The 21,415-nt window shown below is 44.4% G+C and overlaps 2 protein-coding genes across 4 annotated transcripts; one reads left to right on the top strand and one right to left on the bottom strand.

The window, feature by feature from the left end:
- Positions 1 to 9,468: 9,468 nt before the first annotated feature.
- On the bottom strand, positions 9,469 to 20,929 carry GRP (gastrin releasing peptide). Of its 3 annotated transcripts, none has more exons than XM_004422586.3 (3): positions 20,771 to 20,929; positions 14,856 to 15,098; positions 9,469 to 9,825 (listed from the first exon to the last, which is right to left on the bottom strand). In XM_004422586.3, exons 1-3 carry the CDS (start codon positions 20,907 to 20,909, stop codon positions 9,767 to 9,769), a joined length of 441 nt encoding a protein of 146 aa, XP_004422643.1. In that variant the 5' UTR covers positions 20,910 to 20,929; the 3' UTR covers positions 9,469 to 9,766. The 3 variants fall into 3 exon arrangements, with proteins under 3 accessions (XP_004422643.1, XP_004422645.1, XP_087294956.1); XM_004422588.3 differs by having other exon boundaries at positions 14,875 to 15,098; XM_087438830.1 differs by having other exon boundaries at positions 9,469 to 9,804; positions 14,875 to 15,098.
- On the top strand, positions 13,285 to 13,844 carry LOC101406437 (glycine cleavage system H protein, mitochondrial). Its single transcript, XM_004422589.2, has one exon. It carries the CDS (start codon positions 13,290 to 13,292, stop codon positions 13,809 to 13,811), a length of 522 nt encoding a protein of 173 aa, XP_004422646.1. The 5' UTR covers positions 13,285 to 13,289; the 3' UTR covers positions 13,812 to 13,844.
- Positions 20,930 to 21,415: the final 486 nt, after the last annotated feature.

The raw sequence follows: 21,415 nt of genomic DNA, 5'->3' as shown, positions 1-21,415 counted from the left end.
ACCTACACAGGTGAGAAAATGTGTAGAACCTAATACACACACACGCGCACACACGCGCAAATGGATTCAAGTATAACTGGGGAATCTGCATAAAATCAATGGATTATTTCAATGTCAATATCCTGGTTGTAATATTGTACTATAATTTTGCAAAATAATACCATTAAGAGAAATGGGGAAAAGTGTACAAAGCATCTCTGTGTATTATTTCTTACAACTACATGTGAATCTATAATTATCTCAACTTTTTCGATTAAAAAATGGTGGTTAACCTATTTGGGAGCAGTGGTGATGGAGGAGAAGGGTTCTCTGAGGAAGTGACAGTTAAGCCAAGACTTGAAGGTAAAGAGGGGCAGTAGAATGTGCAAAGGCCCCATGGCAGCAAATAGCTGTGGATTCATGGAACTGAAAAAAGTCCAATGAAACCGGAGTGGTGAGAGGTGAGGCTGGAGGCAGGAGTCAGATCAGGCAGGGCAACAGAACGTTTTAAAGATCTGACCTTCTGCTGAGAATAAAGGGAGGCCATGGAAGGGTTTAGGCAGGAGAGTTCTATGATCTCTTATGGACTTCGAAGAGCTCACCTGGGGTGTGTGGCTAATGGGTGGAAAGGCAGCGAGGATGCACACAGCGAGACCATTCAGGCTATGTGGCAGTAGGAAAATGATTTCAACATCTGTCGAGAAGGAGATTCAGGATGATGAGGTTCATTTTGGACTCATTGAGAGGGCACAAGCAGAGGAATATTATACTTTGGACTTGGACTTATCAATACATGAAGGGCTTGTTTTGAGTGTCAGTCTTCTGGTTCAGTAGGAAACATAAAACCAACAGAAAGATCCTTGTTGAGGTTTACTAGAAACTAAATCTGTAAGTCACTCAGCAACCATGTAACTGCCACGGATTTCCTTTCCTTGATTACGTGCTGGAAACCACATGCTTCCCCAGCAGTGCCAGAGATGATGCAGGCTCCGAGTCACTCTGGTAATCCATCAGGGCCACAGTCGACATCTTCTCATCACCTGACTTGCTAGCAGGCTTGTAAAACATTTACTTTAAGGTTCAAGTAATAAATTGCTTCTTAGTTTAAGTGGCAGGTGGTTGGGATTGCATATTTTGCTTTCGGCCGACTCCAAATGAAGAAAGTCAGCTCACATAGTCCAGAGGAGGGGGGATGAGTCAAACTCGAAGCCCAGGCCCCAACTGCTTAACAAGCAGGCAAGAGTTAGGAGGGATGGAGGGAAGCCCCTGCCCCCGCCCCAGGGTCATGATTGGACACAGACATTTATTGGTATCTTCAAAATATGACAAAGGTTTTCTCTTCATATGACTCTTTTTTTTGTAACATTTCACCTATTAAAATCACATGGAATCTCTTGAAGTCTTCATGCAAGTTCAATCTCTTTCTCAATCTCATTATCCAGAGAACAATGAAAATTTCTGTTCGCGAAGTCCAAATCTGTAACTAACAATTGGTTGGTTCTATGAGCATTGTGCCTTCAGTCATCTCACAAATATACAAAGCACCACAAAATCAGGTGAAGCGGAGCAGGAGGCCACACTGGGGGCTGGGCCACACAGACCACAGGAGCTCAGCACGATTCTATGCACGGTCTGCTCTTTGGTCTATGCACGGTCTGCTCTTTGGTTTGTTTCAAGATACAGTCAGAGCTTCAGCCAATGAATCTCTGGAAAGAGATGATCTGACCCCCGGACTCTCCGCTAGATTCCGTTCCGGTTCTGTTCACTTAGCAAGAATTGCTCACCAGTAGCATTTCAGAGTGAATGGCATTGCCTAGCAATTTGGCTGCTTCTTAAACAGGCTTCCTTACTTATTCCTGTGACCAGCTGGGGAAGGAGTGAATCTTCAAAATCAGCCAAGAGTAAGTATTATGTGGTAAACACCCTTCTAAAACAAGGCACATACACCTAGAAAATCACAAGCATGAACAGGAATTTAAACAATATTGTTGAACAAAGCATGGAGTAGTCCCCTTACCCCTGATAAATATAACAGTTAAACTGGGATCATAAACTCAATGCCTAGAGTGGGCAGGCAGGTTATGTAAACAAGCAAAACAGGCAGGGGCATTACTAGGGTGTGGTGGGGACTGTGGCAAAGTGAAGAATATGAGCCCCATGCACAGGGGCAGTGCCAGGCATCGGTTGTCTTCAGGGAAAGCAGGCCCAGTGATAGATCTGATTTTGCAAAAGCTTGCAACCTAGATTTGTTTGTGAAATCCATTGATTTTTAAATGTCTGTGACTAATTCTAATTTTTAAGACACTATCCAGGCAAACAGCACGTCTACTGGCAGTCTCCGACCAGCAGGCTGCCAATTCCCGATTACTAACTTAAATTGTTTTTCCCATTACTCACTTTCCTTTTCTCCCTCCATCCCCAGAAGTTAAGTGGGAAGAAAGGTGCTCCCTCTACTGTCTGGTTTGGGCATGTTTTTTTAAATTCAAGTTCAACCCCAAGTGTGTCCATTTAGATTGTCTCGAGCTAAGGCATCTTGGGGAACTGCCAGGTGGAGGAGAGCACAATTTGAAGCTCTCTATTTCCTTTTCATCTCTGTTTATTTCAGCGGCGGAGTCAGAGGAGCAGTTATGTTGTTACAGTAACGGCCACTTGTCCTGCAAGGTGGAGAAAGGAGGGAAGGATGAGAGAGGCCCAGACAAAGGAGAGGAGAGGCTATCAACTGCAGTCACAACATCAGGGCTTTGAGCAAGAGAAATGGGCTATCGCTTGCTCTTGAGGGCTCATGGGCTTAAAACTATGGAGAGGGACTTTACATGGGCATCTGAGAATGGAATAGAAGCCAGCCTGTTCACACTTAATAGCAGTGACTAATTTTGGAAATTGCTGTATTGCCAGAAGCCGGGTGGTGTGAGGTCACAAGAAATGAAGTTCCTGCTGTTGCAGATGCTGCTGGAGTCCATCCCAAATCAATTCCATGCCCTTTCCGCACTGAGAGAGTCCTGATTTTGTCTGGGTTCTTGCCCCTCTGCCCACTCGACTCATTGGGAAATCCTGATCAGGTGGGGCCATGGTGGTCTGACTCCCTTTAATTATTGGTAGGTTTAGGGCAAGCATGTGACCCAGCTGGTCATTGAGGTGTGAGGGATTTAGAGGCCTCTGGGAAAGGACTTATCACTATTAATAAGGTGAAGCCTAAAAAGAGATGACCTGTCTTCTTCCTTTGAATGTTGTTGCATCTGGAGGTGACACCTGGAACTCCAGCAGCCATTTTGTGGCCATGAGAGAAGTCAGCTCAAGGACAAAGGTGAACCACTGGTGTCAGAGTGGGAAGAGGGAAAGATGCTCATGCTTGAAGATATATTTGAGTCAGTGAATTGAATTGAACTGAACAACCGTGAATCCCACCTCCCTCTGGATTTCTTGTATATGAGACAGTAAATTTTTTTCTCTTTTATTCCAATTTGAGTTGAGAGTTTTCTGCTACTAACGGCCAAAGGTATCCTAACTGATACAATGTTCCTTCCTGAAGGTCTACAAAATAGTCTCTTTTCCATCTAGAATCATGTGGGATCATTCATTCATCATCCCTTAATTAGTTTAATGAGTCTGATCACACGACAAGCAAAAGCAGGGCCATGGGTAGAGATACTACATGATCCAGCAACCCCACTTCTGGGTACCCAAAAGAAATAAAATCAGGATCTTGAAGAGATATCTGCACTCTCATGTTCACTGCAGCATCATTCACAATAGCTAAGATATGGAAACAACCTAAGTGTCTGTCAATAGATGAATGGATAAAGAAAATATGGTATTTACAGACAATGGAATATTATTCAGCCTTAAAAAGAAGGAAATTCTGTCATTTGTGACAACATGGATGAACCTGGAGGACGTTATGCTAAGTGAGATAAGCCAGACACAGAAAGACAAATACTGCATGATCTCACTTATATGTAGAACCTAAAAAAGTTAAACTCACGGAAGCAGAGTAGAATGGTATTTGTCAGGGGCTAGGGGTTGGGGAAAATTGGGAAATGGTCAAATGGTGCAAAGATTCAGTTATGCAGGATGAATAAGTTCTGGAAATCTAAGTAGAGCATAGTGACTATAGTCAATAATATTGTATTGTATACTTGAAATTTGCTAAGAGAGGAGATCTTAACTCTTCTCATCAAAAAAAAGGGTAACCTATGTGAGGTGATGGAGGTGTTAATTAGCTTGATTATGGTAAACATTTTACAACATATACATATATCAAAATGTTATGTTGTACACCTTAAATATACACAATTTTTGTTTGTCAATTATACCTCAATAAAGCTGGAAAAAACAAACAAACAAAAAAACCAACCAAGGGGCCGGCCCTGTGGCATAGTGGTTAAGGGTCATCGTACTCCACTTCAGTGGCCCGGGTTCACAGGTCTGGATCCTGGGCTTGGACCTACACTTGTCAACCATGCTGTGGCAGTGACCCACATACAAAATAGAGAAAGATGGGCACAGTTGTTAGCTCAGGACTAATCTTCCTCAGAAAAACAAACAAACAAACAAACAAACAAAAGCAGGGCCATGGGTTCCCTTCTGCCAGAGTCCAGTTTGTTTTCCAAGACCCTCTGTTCCTGATGGGATGTGGATGGAAAGTGCAAATATGCTCCCACACATACGCATAAACACATGCATCCATATATAAGGACAGGCACGATACAGCATGAAGAGGATTTTTCTGTGCAAATAGACATTTGGAAAGTATCACATCTTGGGTTTACTTTTAGAAATTAAAGATGACATTCAGTCAACAGAACATCATCTCTATTACAGTCCCTTGTTTTCAGAGATGAAGGATGAGTGAGGCCTTGAAGAAATCATCCTGCCTATAAACCATGGTTTTCTGGCACTCGACGTTCAGAAGAGACATGGGGCAGAGCAGCTTCATATGAAACATGGAGACCAGTTGTCTAGGGGTCTTCCAGTCATGTCAGCCTTAAGTCCCACTAGTTCTTGCTTGGTTCCTTCTCAGGTTCCATCTTGTGATAGCTGATGTGGCCAACACTGCCTGCCCAACATTCATCCTCTTCTTCTCTTTATTAAGAGAAACATGGTTTTTTGGGGAGTGTGAAGGGAGAGGGGGTGATAGCAATTTCCCCTGCTGAAAACTACATTTCTCAGCGTCCTTTCCCGCCAGAACTGGTCATGTGACACAGTTCTGACCAAAAGACAGAGGCCGAGGATTTCTGAGAAAGCTTTGCTTTCATGATATAGGTAGGACCCACCTTTTTCTGTTTGCCCTTTTTTTTTCCTGAATGAAGTTAGGGTGTGTTGGCTGGACCTGCAGCAGCCATCCTGTGACTGACCATGAAGGAAAATTTAAGAAAATCACAAAGATATTGGCTCTGAATCCTCGGATCACTGCACTGGCTCTGGACTGCTAGCCCCTAGACTTCTTAGGAGATGAGGGAAAATTAAATCTCTCTCTTCTTTAAGGCATGGATATTTTGTTTTGTTTTGTTATATGTATCTGAGTGCAATCCCTTATCAGTACAGATATAACTGACAAGTGCCCCATTTTCCCAAAGGAGAGGATCTGGGGTTGTCCATCATCTGTATAAATCAATAGGGGAAATTATTTATTTTGAAATAATAAACTAAATAATTAACATTGGAGTAGATGCTTATCTTTAAAAATATACATAAAAACCCTTAGAGTAAAATAAGTTAAGAGGCAAAGAGGATTTTTCAAAATATGAATGATCTAATAATGCTCAGTGTGTAATTTTAATATTTAAATATCTCTTACAAGATGAATTTAAAAATCCAGACAACACTTGTGGGAAAGATGTAAAAAACCTGGAATGATCATGATTTTCAGCTAGATTGCATTGAAGAAGAACTGAATCTCATGGTTCCCATTTTAGAAATGAAGAAACTAAGAAACCAGGAAAGAAAAAACTCAACACTTATACAACACATGCTCTTAGGAAATAAAAATCCAGCTAATTGATAAAAAAAAGAGCAAAGGCTTTAAGATGAAGAAGAGAAGACCCAAGAAAGAACCACTTGTTGTTCAACTGCTTATACATAGAAACATTTCTTCTCACGTGGATGCAGGCTCTGTTTTAACAGTTTGACAATAAAGCAAAAACAGGACTTGGGCCCTCTCCCTTCAGCTGATTCATAAATCCCAGTAGCTCTATAAGAATTAATCTTTGTGACGCCATGAGAATTCATGTCTTTTCAAGGAGAGATCAATGATGGAGGAGGCAGGTATGGAAGAGATGGACTCTTTCAGGCTCTTCTGCGTTTTGCACCTTGAGGTATGGCCTTAAGTGAACCCCTGTAGCCTCAGTTTCCTTGTCTGTGCTATCTCCACCCTCATCCGCAATAATAATTTTTCTCCTTTGTTTGATATCACCAAGTATGCCAAAAGTGGGACATTCTCCAGAGTAATTTAATGATGACAAGAATAAAACAGCAACTCCAAATATCAAGGAATGTGTGTTTTGTGCCCTAATACCACAGCCACTACAGAAGTGTTGCAGAGCGGCATCTGATCCTCCAAGGAGCTAGGGCACAGCCTCACCCAGAGAGGAGAGGCCACCCCGGGGGTCTCTGGAGACAGACTTAGGGGAGAGCCACCAGGTGGAGAAGCCAGGGCAGGGCATGATTACAGTGTCTGAGTGGAAGGATGAAAACACTCTCAATCTCTTCCTGGAGGCTCTCTCAATCCACCTGTGGTTTTGTCATCAGGCTATCTTGTCACATAAAGTATGTGGATGGAGTAGAGTGGAAGGAAAATCAGGGGGAAAATAGAGAGATGTTTCTGTGTTTTATCTGGGTTTAAGTAGGGAAGTGATTAATTGGTAGACACAGAGCCCAAGAGGGGAAGCTAGGAGGCTTTTCAGTGCACGTGGTGACAATGGTCCTTCTGCTCCAGGAAAAGCAATAGATCATCGAGTGGGTTTCCCTCAAAGAGCTCTTTCACAAAGTCTGATTAGAGCAGCCTGTGGCTGAGGAAATCAATAATGTAAATCCCACATTTTACCTGGATTACTCCCCACACATCCGAGCTGAGTTAAAATGCTCTGTGATGATCCAATATCCCCAGTAGGAACCAAAAGGTGGGCATCGTAGGGCTAGAAATTGTACTGCACTGCTTGAAATGCCTGTTTGGTGTCTTACAGAACTTCTGATCATAAGCAAAGACGGCCAAATTACCCAGAGCAGTCCACCTTGTAGCACTTAAAAAAAAAAGAAAGATTATGTTTTAAAAAGAACAAATTTAAAGGCAATTATTGCTTTCTTCCCATTTGGATTCTTCCTCCTGATGATCGTGCTTTGCTGCCAGGATTTCTAAATATTGTCACCTCTTAAAAGCAATCTTCTCTTCTTACTGTGCACACACACCTGGCCTGTGTGCTGTAGAGAACAGCCACCAGGCTCCTGCTTTCCCAGAATCCAGGCTGGGTGTTCACTGTTCTCCAGAATAGAAATGGGCAGAAATCAAAGAGGAAAGTCTTTTGGGGGCAAAAGGGGAAGGGGATATCTGTTACCTGTGGTTGACCACATCTTTTGAAGACTCTCTCTTCTTTTTAATAGGGTCCCAAAATTTTAGTCCCATATTCCCAAAGTAGAATTCTAAAGACTACATTTCCCAGCTTCCCTCACAGCTAGATACAGGCATGTGATCTAGGTTCCACCAATCAGACACAGATATTCAAGACTCTCATTTGCAAGTGAGCCAAGGATGGAAGAGGCTTTGCTGTGGGGCGGGGGGCGGCGCATAATGCTGTGGGCACAGGAAGTGGCAGAGGCAGTGGGAGAGAGTGCCAACTCAGGCCATTCTGCAGAGTGCTTGAGGGGTAGCAATGCATGTGGCAGCCGTCTCATCAAGACCTGGCTTTAGGCGCTGAACCTGCCTTAAGTTCAGCCTTAAGCCCATTTCTCTTGTCTTCCCTGCCTACTCTCCTCTCATAAAGTTTTTCTTTTTTACTTAAACAACCAAAGATGGATCCTGTTATCTGCAGCTAAAAATTACCTAACCCAATAGGCACACGCAGATATCCGACAGTCCACTTGGAAACAGGGTTCAAGAAAGCTCTCCTGGTAGGGAAAAGTATGTCTTAAATAAAGGGATTCTAATCTTGACCTGGGCTTGGTACAGAGGAGCCCTGTGAGGGGCAGGAGATTTCAGTGAGCTCCTCTCAACTCTCAGTGGGAACGCATGGAGAAAAAATGACTGCAGCTAAAACACAGGAAAACATCTACCCTCAAGAGACAACCAAACAAGTGACAGTCTAGATGGGGTTAATTCTGGGAGCACTGCCTTTCTCTCCCTGCCTGAAATGTCTCCATTAGGGGAAGTGTCCCCTGGCTCCGGAAGATATGCGTGTCCTATTGGAGGATGAATGCCTGTGGTAGGGCTTACCACTTCCTCATTAGCTGTATGGCAGACTTTAGTTGACACAGTTCAGGATTGCGTTCTTGGGAAAGAGGCCCTGGAGGGTCCCAAAAAGAGGAAGGTGGGAGGATACTGAAAACACATTTCACTTATTTCCCCAGGTCTGGCTCTGTATAAGTTGTGAATTGACACGGTTTTAAAAGAAATTAGAAAGAACACATCACGTCTTATGTGGTTCTCTGACAACCAAAACAAGAGCAAGATAAATCTCTTCACTGTTTCAAATATGATTTTCCTAAATGAAGGAAATCTAAACATATGGCAAAAAGCTTTAAAATCTGTTAATATGTAAATGTCATGATAAAATGGAAATGGTGAATGTTACGAACTGCCAGGCCATGTTCTCTGAAAATGGAAAGGAGTCTCTTGGACTCATCCTCTCCTTTTGCCATGGGGCTGACTAAATCTGGCTGTGGGAACTACTTATCCTCGCAGACTGGAAATGAAATTTTGAAGAAACGGTGCTACTTGCTAGGCTTAAATACACTGAAAGGGAGGTTAAAAATGAGGTAATGTAGAAACTTTACCTCATTTTTAGAAATGAGCATTTGCAGAAAGTCTTGTGACTTTGGATGTTTGAATCCCAGTTCCCTCTACTATGCGACCGTGGGAAAGTCACTTGACCTCTCTAACTCTCAGTTTCCTCATCTATTAAGTGAGAATGCTCATTCTCAGCTTGTACAACTGTAATGAGGAGAATATCAATATCAGTAATATTGACGAAATACCTGGTCATGGTAACGGCGGAAGAAATGGGAATTATTAAGTGATGAACAAGACCAGCCTCTACCTTCAAACTAGCCCATCCAATGATAAGGATAAAGGAATATGAGCTTCTAGTAGTAGCTTCTGGAAGGCTATAAGTCACTACAAGAATTCAGTGAGTGGCCTTCAGAGGGGAAAGCTAAAAATTCAGCCCGCCTTCATCAATGAGCACACAAGTTCATTAGCAAGCTGTTTGTTAATCTCTGCCACACAGTCCTCTCATTTGGAATTGAAATAAGAGAACCCTTGCCCTTTGGACATTGTGTTTAAGCTTTTATTGTGAATGGTAACAGGTCAGGGACTGGAATCTAATTGACAAATAGCCTAGATGTAAAGAGCATTAATTAGAAGACTCTTTTTGGACAATTATTCACAGCAAACAAGTTCAAACCAGAAGATGCTAGCTGAAAATCATGAATTTAGTCAAGGGTGAAAGACACAAGAATAACTAAGTATTTTGCACAAAGGAAATCTTGTTGATGATCCAGTAGAATTGATGCTCGTAGAACGCAGTCTCCTAAGGGTTTTGTTTTGCTTCTTTGGGAGAGGCTGTCATTGTCATTGTCAGCTCAGCTGGGGCTTCCTTCCTTCATGTTGAGAACCTGGAGCAGAGAGTCCACCAACTTAAAAAATATTGGAAAGAGTTAAGCAAACATAGTCAGTGATGCTGAAGTCTAATACTAGAAGTAAATCCATTCCCAACAAACCATCAGCATCACTTGGGAGCTTGTTAGAAAGGCAGATTCCTAGGTCTACCCCGAGCTACTGAACTGGAAACTCTGGGGGTGGGACCCAGGAATCTGTGGTTTCACAAATCCTCCAGGTGATTCTGTGCACATGGACACTTGAGAACAACAGCTGTGGTCATCCTCGTCATCATTGTGGTCCACCCCTCCCAACCCCCCACCCCGCTGAGAAATAAATGAACTGCCTCTCTTTTTGGAGCCACTGTATTTTGGGGTCTTTTTGTTGTATTAGCTTAACTTGTACCCTGATATGACTACTCAGGTATGTTTTGATCAATGTTGGAAATTAAATGTATTATCCCCAGGAATTTGTTACTAAAATAGCAGCTGGGTAGGGAGACTATTAGGAAATGTGGAATCTTAATTCTTACTTTGCTTACTTTGGCAATGCCTCACTACACAAATCAAAGCTCATTTATGAATTACACAATTATACATTATAAACTCAGGACTGAAATGGTAGTAGTGTGGGCAACTGGGGAAAATGAGCTGATTTAGGTTTCTGCCAATTCTAAATTCATTGTGGTTTCCTTGTTGTGGCTTCTGTTCAAATTAAGACTGAAGAAAGAATGAGTAGTCATAATTTTAAAATACTCCTTTGCTCCCAAATAGCATCCTTTATCCGCTGAGATGAGAAAACACTTCATCCAGACTAAAGCTTATTACACTTTCCAAGATTCTCTGGCAATTCAGATTCCCCAATGTCCAGACCAGTCATTTGTTTCTAATAAAGGAATTACTGATATTCTCAGGCCAGTTGTTACCTGCTCTGTGACTCAGTTGTTTTGATCAGGGGCTAATGAGGCCAGGGCCCGGGGTTCAATTCTCACACAGGCCAGTTAGCTTTGCTTTTCTCCAAGAGCCCAGGCTGCACTGTTAAGGGCCGTCAGCCTGCCTGAAGGTGCTTTCATGCATCCTGTAATATGAGCCACTGGGCATAAAAGGGGCCAGCTGAGGAGGTAGGAAGGGATCCATAGAGGTCTTCTCCATTGACTCAAAATATTAAATCAGAGTAGTTTGGCTCAAGGGAATGGAAGTAAAGCTACAAGGAAAAGAAGAATTGTGAAACCTAAGAAGATCAAGGACCTGGAGGCAGGAGGGGTGTCCATGGTCGGGGGTGAGGAGGAGGTGTATTTGAGGTGGGGGATGATTTGACTCTGCTCCTACAGAAACTGAGAGGGTAATCAGAGGATTTTTAGTGATTCTTGATTGCATGTTGTTTTTCCTATATTTGGAGCCTCCTTTGGAGCATTTCACTTATTAAGAAACAAAACCTTTCTATTCTCTGTACTGATTTGATGGGACAGTGGGAGCTGTCCCTAAAAAGTGGAGCAAACTTGTATATTTACTTCCCAGCTATAACAATGCATTCCCCAGGTCCCTTTCCTCACGTGCCTCAAATAAGAGAAAAAACCTAAGGCTGCAAAGAACAATGGACTGGGTCCAAATTACAAAAGGAACCTGAAGGCCAATTTCAACCTTCCTTGCAAGTCAGGACAATCCACAGCCACATTCAGGATTACAGATCAGGCTTGGAGCCCACCTGAACGCTGTTTCATGTTATAGAACCCATACGGTAAAAGTTCAATTAATTTTTTGTGAGAAGGGTACAATTAAAAGATTTAGGCTAACCTTGAAAACTATTGGCCATAATTGCTAATGGAGTTCTGGAGCTTGTTTGCCATGATATAGTAGTCTAGATTCAGCGCATTTACAGAAATCTTTTCTGAATTAGGTAAGTACCTTTGTCATCAAAACATAGGGTGATGCTCAGAGTTTCTAACTACAGCTCTGAGAGATTTGGCAACAGGACTTGATGTTTTATCACTAAAATGGGAGAGGAGAGCATATGTGGATAATGTTTCATTTTAAGAGAAGTCCTTCAGCCTCTGAAAATTCCCGCTGCTAATTCTGGCAATGCTCAGCTAAGTTATTAAACTTCTTTCTAACACTGAAAGATCAATGGAGTTCTGGTAGAACTACTCTCTTGGTACTCCCTCTTTGTGAATAAGATAATTATTTTCAATTTTCAACATACCTTCATTGAGGCAGAATTTTCAAAGCAAGAGAAGTGATAAACTGTTTTGGTCTACGCAAAGACTAACTGTTGAATTTGTTTTTCATATTACTAGGAAATACACCAAAAGAATGGTACCAATGTGTGAAATAGCTCATTATTCAACTTGAGGTGGAATAAAATGAGATGGCTTTCTAAATTTGTAGAAAAGAACAAAGCATAAAAAGATATAATAGAAGAACAATTATAAAAGATTATAAAAAGATTTTATAAAAAATCTTTTATAAAAAAGATTATAAAAAATCATTATAAAAAGATGACTTTTTTTTTCAGCTCACATTGTATACTGATAAATACTGTCCCCAGTTGCTTTCTGTGACTGCCCACTCAATCCATTCCCCTAGAAGCCTTTTTGGAGCTATTCTTTGTAATGGCTTTTGAAGCTGACAGAATAGTCTTCTGAATATGGCAGGAAAATTTCAATCCTTGAGAAAGGAGTTGAATTTTTCAAAACATTCCAAAAATATGCAGAGCCAGATTTGGGGAAATAAATCAACTCAGGGTGGATATTGCTGTTTGGTTCAAAAATGAGGCACTATAGATTAATAACGTGATTGTGTGTGGGGGGGTATATTATACCAAAGGTATGAGGATAAGTCCATTTCAGTGTTCGTGAAATTATTTTAGAGGGCTTTGTGCTGGCGATCGTTATTACTCTTCAGACAAAGGAGAAGGCACTGCTGTTGGACAGCCACCCACAGGAAGGCCAGCAAAGGCCTTGACCAAGAAAAGCCCTGGCTGGTCAGGTGCTGAGAAGTCAGTCACCAATTCCTGGAGTCCTCAGAGCCGTGTGATCCACCAACAAAGAAGGGAGCTGGTCAGACAACACCAGTGACACCTGTACTACAGATGTGGACAAGAGAATCACTCCAGGTTTGTACAAAGTCGGTCCTTATTTCTGTACTGGTTGATTTAATCCAGCTTTTCTTTCTGAATAAAGGCTACTAGAGTTCTCTCTCGGTGCTCAATGCCACAAATGAACTTTTAGTTTGTGTTTAGCACAGAAAATCTGCAGTAGACCAAAGGGCCGTGAAACATTAGGCCTCCCTCCAGAGAAGCCAGCTGAGGCTTGGCAAAGCCAGCCCCGAGCCTCTGTAAAGGGGCCATCAATCAGAGTTCACCGCCATGAAGGAGGGAAGGAGCCAGCTCCTCAAGCTGTGGGAGTGAAAAGCAATATCATTTATCGAAAGAAACAGCGAGAAGCAAGGCTGCTACTGCACCCTGCATCCCTCATATTTAACATCAGTGAGGAACCTCTGCGAACATGGCGCTGCGAGCGGCGTGGAGTGCGCGGGCCGCGGCCTGCAGCCTGCGCGCCGCCTGGGCCCCCCCTCTGCCCTGCCCGCCGCGGCCCTGGGGGCTGAGGGCGGGCGCCGTCCGGACGCTGCGCACGGGCCCCGCTCTGCTCTCGGTGCGTAAATTCACAGACAAACATGAATGGATAACAACAGAAAATGGTATTGGAACAGTGGGAATCAGCAATTTTGCACAGGAAGCTTTGGGGGATGTTGTTTACTGTAGTCTGCCTGAAGTTGGGACAAAATTGAACAAACAAGATGAGTTTGGTGCTTTGGAAAGTGTGAAAGCTGCTAGTGAACTCTATTCTCCTCTATCAGGAGAAGTAACTGAAATTAATGAAGCTCTTGCAGAAAATCCAGGACTTGTCAACAAATCTTGTTATGAAGATGGTTGGCTGATCAAGATGACACTGAGTAACCCTTCAGAACTAGATGAACTAATGAGTGAAGAAGCATATGAGAAATACATAAAATCTATTGAGGAGTGAAAATGGAACCCCTAAATAAACTAGTATGTAACATCAGTGAGGGCCATTCCCTAGAAGATGTCTCTCATGGCAGCAGACTGTCCAAGGCAAACAGCATGGGCTCTTGCCCTGGTTTCACCAGTGAAAAGCTATGCGACTGGTCTCAGTTTCCTCACCTCTAAAATGGAGAGAATAGAATCTTCCTCCTAAGACTGCTGTGAGCATTAACCGAGGAAATAGAGGTAAACTGCTTCATCCAGTACTTGGATTATAGAAAATACTCAATAAAACTACTATTATTAATACTAGTTGGCAATTATTTTTGCCTTTTATCATAAATTGCATGGAAACTTCCTAAAAGTTAATGAGAATCACTTCATTTTCAGTTGCCTTCCTTTCTTCCTATAAATTTTATTCTCTCCCTTATCCTATTCACTGTCTTTGCATGTAAACAATGTCAGTTTGGTATAATTATTTTTCCCTATCCTTTATAAAATCCTATACAGGACAAATCAGTCGACCTTAGATATGTTCACCAAGTTTTGAAAAATCAGGATGAGACTTGAACTAGGTAATCTTGGGACAAATATGAAGCAGGACTATTTTGCATGCAAGGTAGCAAACAAGAATGCTCTCTTCTAAAATCACCTGTGAATAGGCCCTTCTGCTAGTGTTCATCAAAAATAAACAGATCTGTAGACCCACTGGGATTTACTCAAATAAGCTATGGCCTCACTATCAAAATATTCTGGTAGGGCCTGACAGATTAAAAAAGAATCCCATCAATGCACAACTGCTAATAAAACTCCTAAATTGGTGTTTGGAAACAACACTCTTTTGATGTGCTAAGAGGAAAAATAATCTATTATGTTGAGAAGAAAAGATAGCATGGAAATTGTCTACTCATTTTCTTAGCATGTACTGGTGTCAGCCTAATGGAGTGGCTGTGGAGGCTTGCATCATAAACAATTCCATTCTTCCCTCCTTCCAACTCTCCCCAAACACGTCCCAGCACCACCCCACCCCACCCCACCCCACCCCACTTCTCCGGTCCGTCCGTTATACCTTCGTGTTTTGAACCTACGTCTTTAAGGTTGCCACTGTCATCAGAATTCCAAGCAGACTGGCGAAGGCCCAGGGGCTCTGGGTGAGGTGACTGATGGCTTCTGGTCCCCTTTGCTTCCACGAGGCTCAGCAAATTCCTTGTGGCTTCCTCCCACCGAATGTAGTCCCTCAACTGCTGCTTCAGGCTCCCTCCCTCATAAACATATGGGGACTCTCCCGTGCTCTTTTTCCCCATTAAGTGCCCTATAAAAAACAAAACAAAACAAAAAGACCACAAATTTAACCCAGGGGAATGAGTGAACAAGAAATTAAAAAGGACCACAATTATGTTTGTGCTGCTTCCTCCGAAATGCAGAATAGCGTTTAATTATTAGGAGTTCATAAATGGCTGACAGATTTTGCTCCCTGTTCAAAATGTGCAATCAGCTGGACAGAATTCAGACCTGCAACTCAGGAGTCCTGGGTTTGGTTCCAGCACCTCTGCTAACTAGCGAGGTGACCTCTGCCAAGTCCTTTAGCATCTTCGGTCTTCAATTTATCAACTATTAAATGAACAGGCTGGACTAGATGAACTCTAAGGAACCTTCCATGTCTAAATTTCTATCACCAATTCTGTGTGCACCGAATTTGATTCCCAATTGAATAATGGAGTTTATACATCTTCCCCAGCCAATTTTGAATTGCTACTGAAAAGAAAAGTCTCGGTGCCTTTCTTTGTGTGATTAAAAAAAGATGTTGCTTTGCTCTTATCTGTAATACAATTGGGCCAAAGGAATTTTTCATTTCGACTTTCTCAGAATTTTAGCTGAGACTGAATCTAGGAAACATCACCTAGAAATTACAGTTGGGTAAGCATGTAATGAAAAACAAGTTCTGACCAACACTTCTCAGCCACATAAATGCAGAATTTTCTCTTGGGTGTCTAAAAGGGTCAGTGAAAGTCCAGCAATGGATCCAGGGATGTGCACCTGCCATATAAACAAATAAAAGTTGCTGTGCAGGAAACCAAACCCCTAAAAATATGGAAAATCATGTACGCAAGTGGGGATAACCATAGGGCAGAAGGGGGTATAGAATTCAAGGTCGGCATTCTTAACATTTTAGTCCATTGCTTAAATATACTCTATCTTATTTACTTTCTTGAGTTGATTTTTCCCATCTCTCTTCAATTGGGCTTTATAGCACTTTCAAATTTCTAGTATCAATAAAACATGGTGCTTTTGATTTAAAGCTCACAAGGAAAGAGCTCTTTGTGGTTCTACCATTGACTGGCATTAGAAATATTTAAGGCAGGGGGCTGCGCCATGGCTTAGCGGTTAAGTGCGTGCGCTCCGCTGCTGGCAGCCGGGGGTTCAGATCCCGGGCGTGCACCGGCGCACCGCTTCTCTGGCCATGCTGAGGCCGCGTCCCACGTACAGCAACTAGAAGGATGTGCAACTATGACGTACAACTATCTACTGGGGCTTTGGGGGAAAAAGAAAAAGGAGGAGGATTGGCAATAGATGTTAGTTCAGAGCCGGTCATCCTCAGCAAAAAAAAAAAAGAGGAGGATTAGCATGGATGTTAGCTTGGGGCTGATCTTCCTCACAAAAAAAAAAAAAAAAAAGAAAGAAATATTTAAGGCAAACATCATGGGAATAATATTTGAAAGATCCCAGTCACTTGAAATGGAAAGAGGACCCTACTCAGCAGCTCTATCCATGGACAGAGAAGCCCTCCCCGTGACTTTATTGTCTGTGTCTATTGCAGTTTATAGTTTACAGGACGTTTAAATGCAGATTATTTCATTTGATCCACACACAAATAAGTTTGATGAAAATGAGACTTGCCAAAGGTCACCCACATGCGAGCAAAGGTTCTAGTATTAAAATCAGCTCACAGCCCTGACGCTACTATGTTATGCTGCTTTGAAGTTTCTTTGAACTTTCTAAGAATATGAGGCTGTTAGAAATCATTCTGAGGACTGGAAATAAGGATAAGGTCTACAAAAGGCTTACTAATGTTTAAAAAGGAAGAGGGACGGGCCGGCCCCGGGGCTTAGCGGTTAAGTGGGCGCGCTCCGCTGCTGGCGGGCCGGGTTCGGATCCTGGGGGCGCACCGACGCACCGCTTCTCCGGCCATGCTGAGGCCGCGTCCCACATACAGCAACTAGAAGGATGTGCAGCTATGACATACAACTATCTACTGGGGCTTTGGGGGGAAAAATAATAAATAAATAAAATCTTTAAAAAAAAAAAAAGCAAGAGGGATCATATATCAGTATGACTCATTATGTGACTCAGAAAAATTAATTCTGAGAGTATTGAGGAGCCTTAAAATGAGGTTTCACTGCATTGCAGCGTGAGTCCTTGCCAAGTCACTTATGACCCGACACGTCACACAATATGGGGGACACTGTCCCAACTGAAAGATTGGAATCCTGAATGATTAGCTCCTCACGTATCTGCTTGGTCAACTTGGTGCCCGGATGACCACTAAATAACCTTGCATTTAGCCATAACCGTGATTATGTTGCACGACTTCTCAGGAAGTAGGGAAGCATTTGGCTGGATTTATATGGAGGAAATTGAATCATGATAATGGGCGAGCAGGATTAGAACCTGATGCTCACAGTAATGACCTCGGTCACTCTTGTCCTCCCTCACTGCCCAACATCTAGCTAGGATGCTGGAAATGAGAAAGGCATTATTGCCAATGAAGCAGAGGGACAATGGAGATGTTTGTATAAATAAAACTTCATTTTTGCCCTGCCTGAATAATTTTGTGGACTTTTCAAAAATGAAAGGATAATGTGGTCCTCCATTCTGTGGTTGACTTAGCACAGATCCATGTGACATCGTACTGACTTTCAATATTTGTATATTTGGTGGGTAGGTGTCCAGACTCCCACCCCTAGATCCACAGACTGATGATTAAGGAAAGCGCACCATCTAAAACATCCCAGGAAGCACAGATTCCCTGGGTCCTGTTTCACTTGTGAGCTGGCTACTATCAACCAAATAATCGTCTCCACGGCAACATGGAAGATATGCCCACTTCCGCCTCTTCTCCCATCATCATTTGTTACATGTCCATATCATAACAATGGAGATCTCAGCATAGACAAAAGACAGGCATTTGAAAAAACAAAACCTTGCCCAGAGGGAAAAAAAGCTTTTGTCCTTTTTAATCATTTAAACATACCACTAAAATGGCAGGTTTGAAACATAAATGAATTTTCTTGAACTCAAAACTTGATTACCCTAACTTAGAAAAATATCCATTAAGACAAAGTGTTGAGTGCTCCTAAGAGCTTTTCTGGAGTGACACTTAAACTATGTGTCACAGTTTGCGGGTCAGCACTACAACGTAAAGCTATTCCGCAGTTGAACATTGGTGTTTCAGAATTCAACCTTCCAGAACATAATTCACATCAAAGTCAGAGCATTTTGTGGGAGCACAGGGGCTGGTTACCAGTGTTAGTGTTGACCTGTATTTTCATCGCACAAACAAAACATTTCCATGAACATCAAGCCAGATAAGAATTTGTCAAATCTTCAATCTGTTAACTTGTTTTCCATTGCCACACCATGCTTCTCCCAGCTGGAAGAAGCAATTCACTCAACAAACCTGCAAATTTGTGCTGACGGCTTCCTCATGGACAGCAATATGTAGCTTTCGTTGGATGTAATTAAAACTAAACTGCGAGTCTTCAGTGATTGAGGAGCACAGGCATTTACTTAGGAGAGTGGAAACGCAGTTTCAAATCTAACAATCTCATTCACGCTGTGAATGTTCGCATTCCAACAGAGGGCATGTCTACCCAAAGTGAACTTTTTCTCAATCACAACGTCATTTTAGACCCAAACGTGATTTTCTACTTCACCTCCCTCTCCTTAGTTCTTCATCAACTCTGCACGGTCAGCCGAGGGAGAAAAAGGAAAAAGAGTGCGTTTGAGAACAAATAAGAAAATTTGGGGTTGCCTCTGGTCAGTAAAGTTTTGGGTTAAGAATGCCCAAACACCACTATGAAAGGTCATTAAATGACAGACACTATAATTAACTGGGGACAGATGTGCTCTGGAACTGCACCAATCAGGGTTGGCCTGCATCAGAAATAACATGATTCCAGCTTTCCAGCTAACTCTCTTGTCCTGCTTTTGGCCTGCAAGTGTTACCTAATAATAAGCCTTTTTAGTACAAAAATATGGACAAACAAAAAGGTTGGAAATCTGGAAGTTTCAGTCCACCTTCCCAGCCCACTGGCTGGTGGCTGGAATAGACAATGGCCACTTGATCTAAACTCCCAGAAGCCCTTTTTAAGTATCAGTTCTAGGTTTGGCTTCTTTAACAGCTTCTAAGTATCCTTCTCTCTTAATGTGCAGGGTTTTGCGATCACCTCAACCTGTTCTCTCTACACCCGGCTCCTGGGTTCCCGGTGTCCCTCAGAGATCACAAACACTTTCATCCCAGGGGCTGCTGAGACTTGGCAAATGATTCTTTTAGTAACAATGAGAACTACTCTGTCGCAAATCCGTTCTGGATTTCTCTCACGGAAACATACACAACACAGAGGAGCTGAGGACGTGACAGTTCCAGCCTTACCTACTCCCCTAAATCTTCCTCCTTCACACCAAGAATCTGTGAATCGGCTGATAATTTGAATTAACAAATACCTTTCCAACACATCCTCCCCCACTCGTAAGTAGATGACTAAGGAAATCGTGAAACACACACACACACACACACACACACGCACACACCCTTTAATCTCTTCAGGGATCTCCAGCTTTAAGGATTTTCCATCCCCAGGAAATGTTGGGGTTGTGGCACTTGGCTATATGGAGAGATTTCTAAGGAAGTCGTGCGCTTTGCATTTGCCACAGGCTATGCGTGGCGCGGCCGAGAGCCCAGGGGTGACGTGGGGTGAGCGCAAGGCTTCGGGGCCGCTACCTGCCTCCCGGTTGCGGGAAAGCTGTGTGCGCGCTCGGCCGCCCGCCACCCCGCGGCTGCCCTTTGCGCCAACGCGCGGTGGTCCTCGCCACTGGGGTTCCGGGGGCCAGGACGAGCGAACCTCCAAGCGCCTGCCTGGAAAACAGGACCTGTTGGCAGAGGGAAGGGGAAAAGACCTAGGGGAGAGGGCAAAGTCCAGGTGTTGAGAGGCGAAGAAAAGCGGGAGGCTCGGGGCGGGGGGGGGGGGGGGGGGGGGGACAGAAAGGCCCGGGATCAGCGTGGAAAGCAGGCGCAATTCCCGGAGCGCCGAGTCTGCTGGATGAAAACAGGGATGGCTGGGCAGAAGGGCAGGGGAAAGATAATCGCTGCAAAGACAGGAGAAGGACTGAGAAAATTCAAGAGCGCCAGCCACAAACAGGCGGGATTCAGGCACTGCTCGCTGAACGCATTTGAAACCCAGGGCGGGCGCGCGGCGCCCCGGGACCCGCACCTGTGGCTTGGCCCCGCGCAAGGCGCAGCCCGGAGTCCGCTCTCGGCGGTCGGAGTCGAGGCTGGCGGCCTGGACCTGGGCTCCGAGACACGCTCGGGGACCCAGCTCCCCAAAGTTCTTCAAGGAGCGAACCGTGCCAGACAGGATTGAGATTGGGCAGATAAAAAGAGGTGTTCAGTAGGGGCGGAAGAAAGGGGATCTCCCCGTAGGGTTAAGGTTTTTGGAGAGCTGCGCGCTGGCTCGGGTGCACTGAGGAAGAGGGAAGAGAGCGGAAAGGGCCAAGGGACCTGTCTGCGGCTGCTGAGGGACCGCGGGCTTCTCAGGATGGAGAAGGGTGGGGTGGAGTTTTGGGAGAACGGGATTGTTGTTTGGGTAGAAAGGTCGGTGCAAACCCAGACCCCCACACCGGGCCCCAGAAACGCTGAGAGATTGGGAGACGCGCCCCCTGCGGCTGGCTGATCCTGCCGAGGACTAGTGCGCGCCGGACACTCACCCACCGCCCAGTGGTTGCCGCGCGGGTACATCTTGGCCAGCACAGTCCCTCTGCCCGCCGACACCGGGGCGGCCGACCCCCGGGGCGCCTGGCAGAGGACCAGCGCCAGCAGGACGAGCGGGAGCTCGCGGCCGCGCATGGTCCCGGCGCGAAGACCTTGGAGCGCCGCGGCGAGGCTGGGCGGACAGTGCGCTCTCCCGGCGGAGGAGCGACGGGAGGATCGGGACCTCGGAGGAGCTCCGCCGCCGCCGCCCGCGCCACTGCTGCGGCCTCTACGAGGCCCCGACTTTATATGGCAGCCCGGGCGGGGGGGCTGGGGGGCTCTTCCACCGGGGACCCGAGCGCTCTGACGTCTCCGTATAGCGAGCCAGGGCGCTGGGACAACCGTCCCCGAACATCACCCATCTTCCCGCCGAATGATGAAAAGGCTGAGTGTATATTGCCCCTCTCCCTTTCCCTCGTAGTCCCTTCCGCCTTCCCCCACATTGGATCAATTCTGCTCATCCTCGACGCCTTCGCTCCAACACAATTTAGTGAACTCCTTCCTCCTCAGCCTCACCCGGGCGCCTCCCGCTGTTATCTGCCTTCCGATCCTACAAGGGGGAGCAGTGACCCCGCAGCCTGAGCCCAGGAGCGAGGGGGGGG

The sequence above is a fragment of the Ceratotherium simum genome, chromosome 14, assembly GCF_057802395.1.
Source record: "Ceratotherium simum simum isolate JZ-2026a chromosome 14, ASM5780239v1, whole genome shotgun sequence".
NCBI lineage: Eukaryota > Metazoa > Chordata > Mammalia > Perissodactyla > Rhinocerotidae > Ceratotherium > Ceratotherium simum.
Note: the sequence above shows the minus strand (reverse complement) of the source record. Positions and strands in the feature narration are given on the sequence as shown.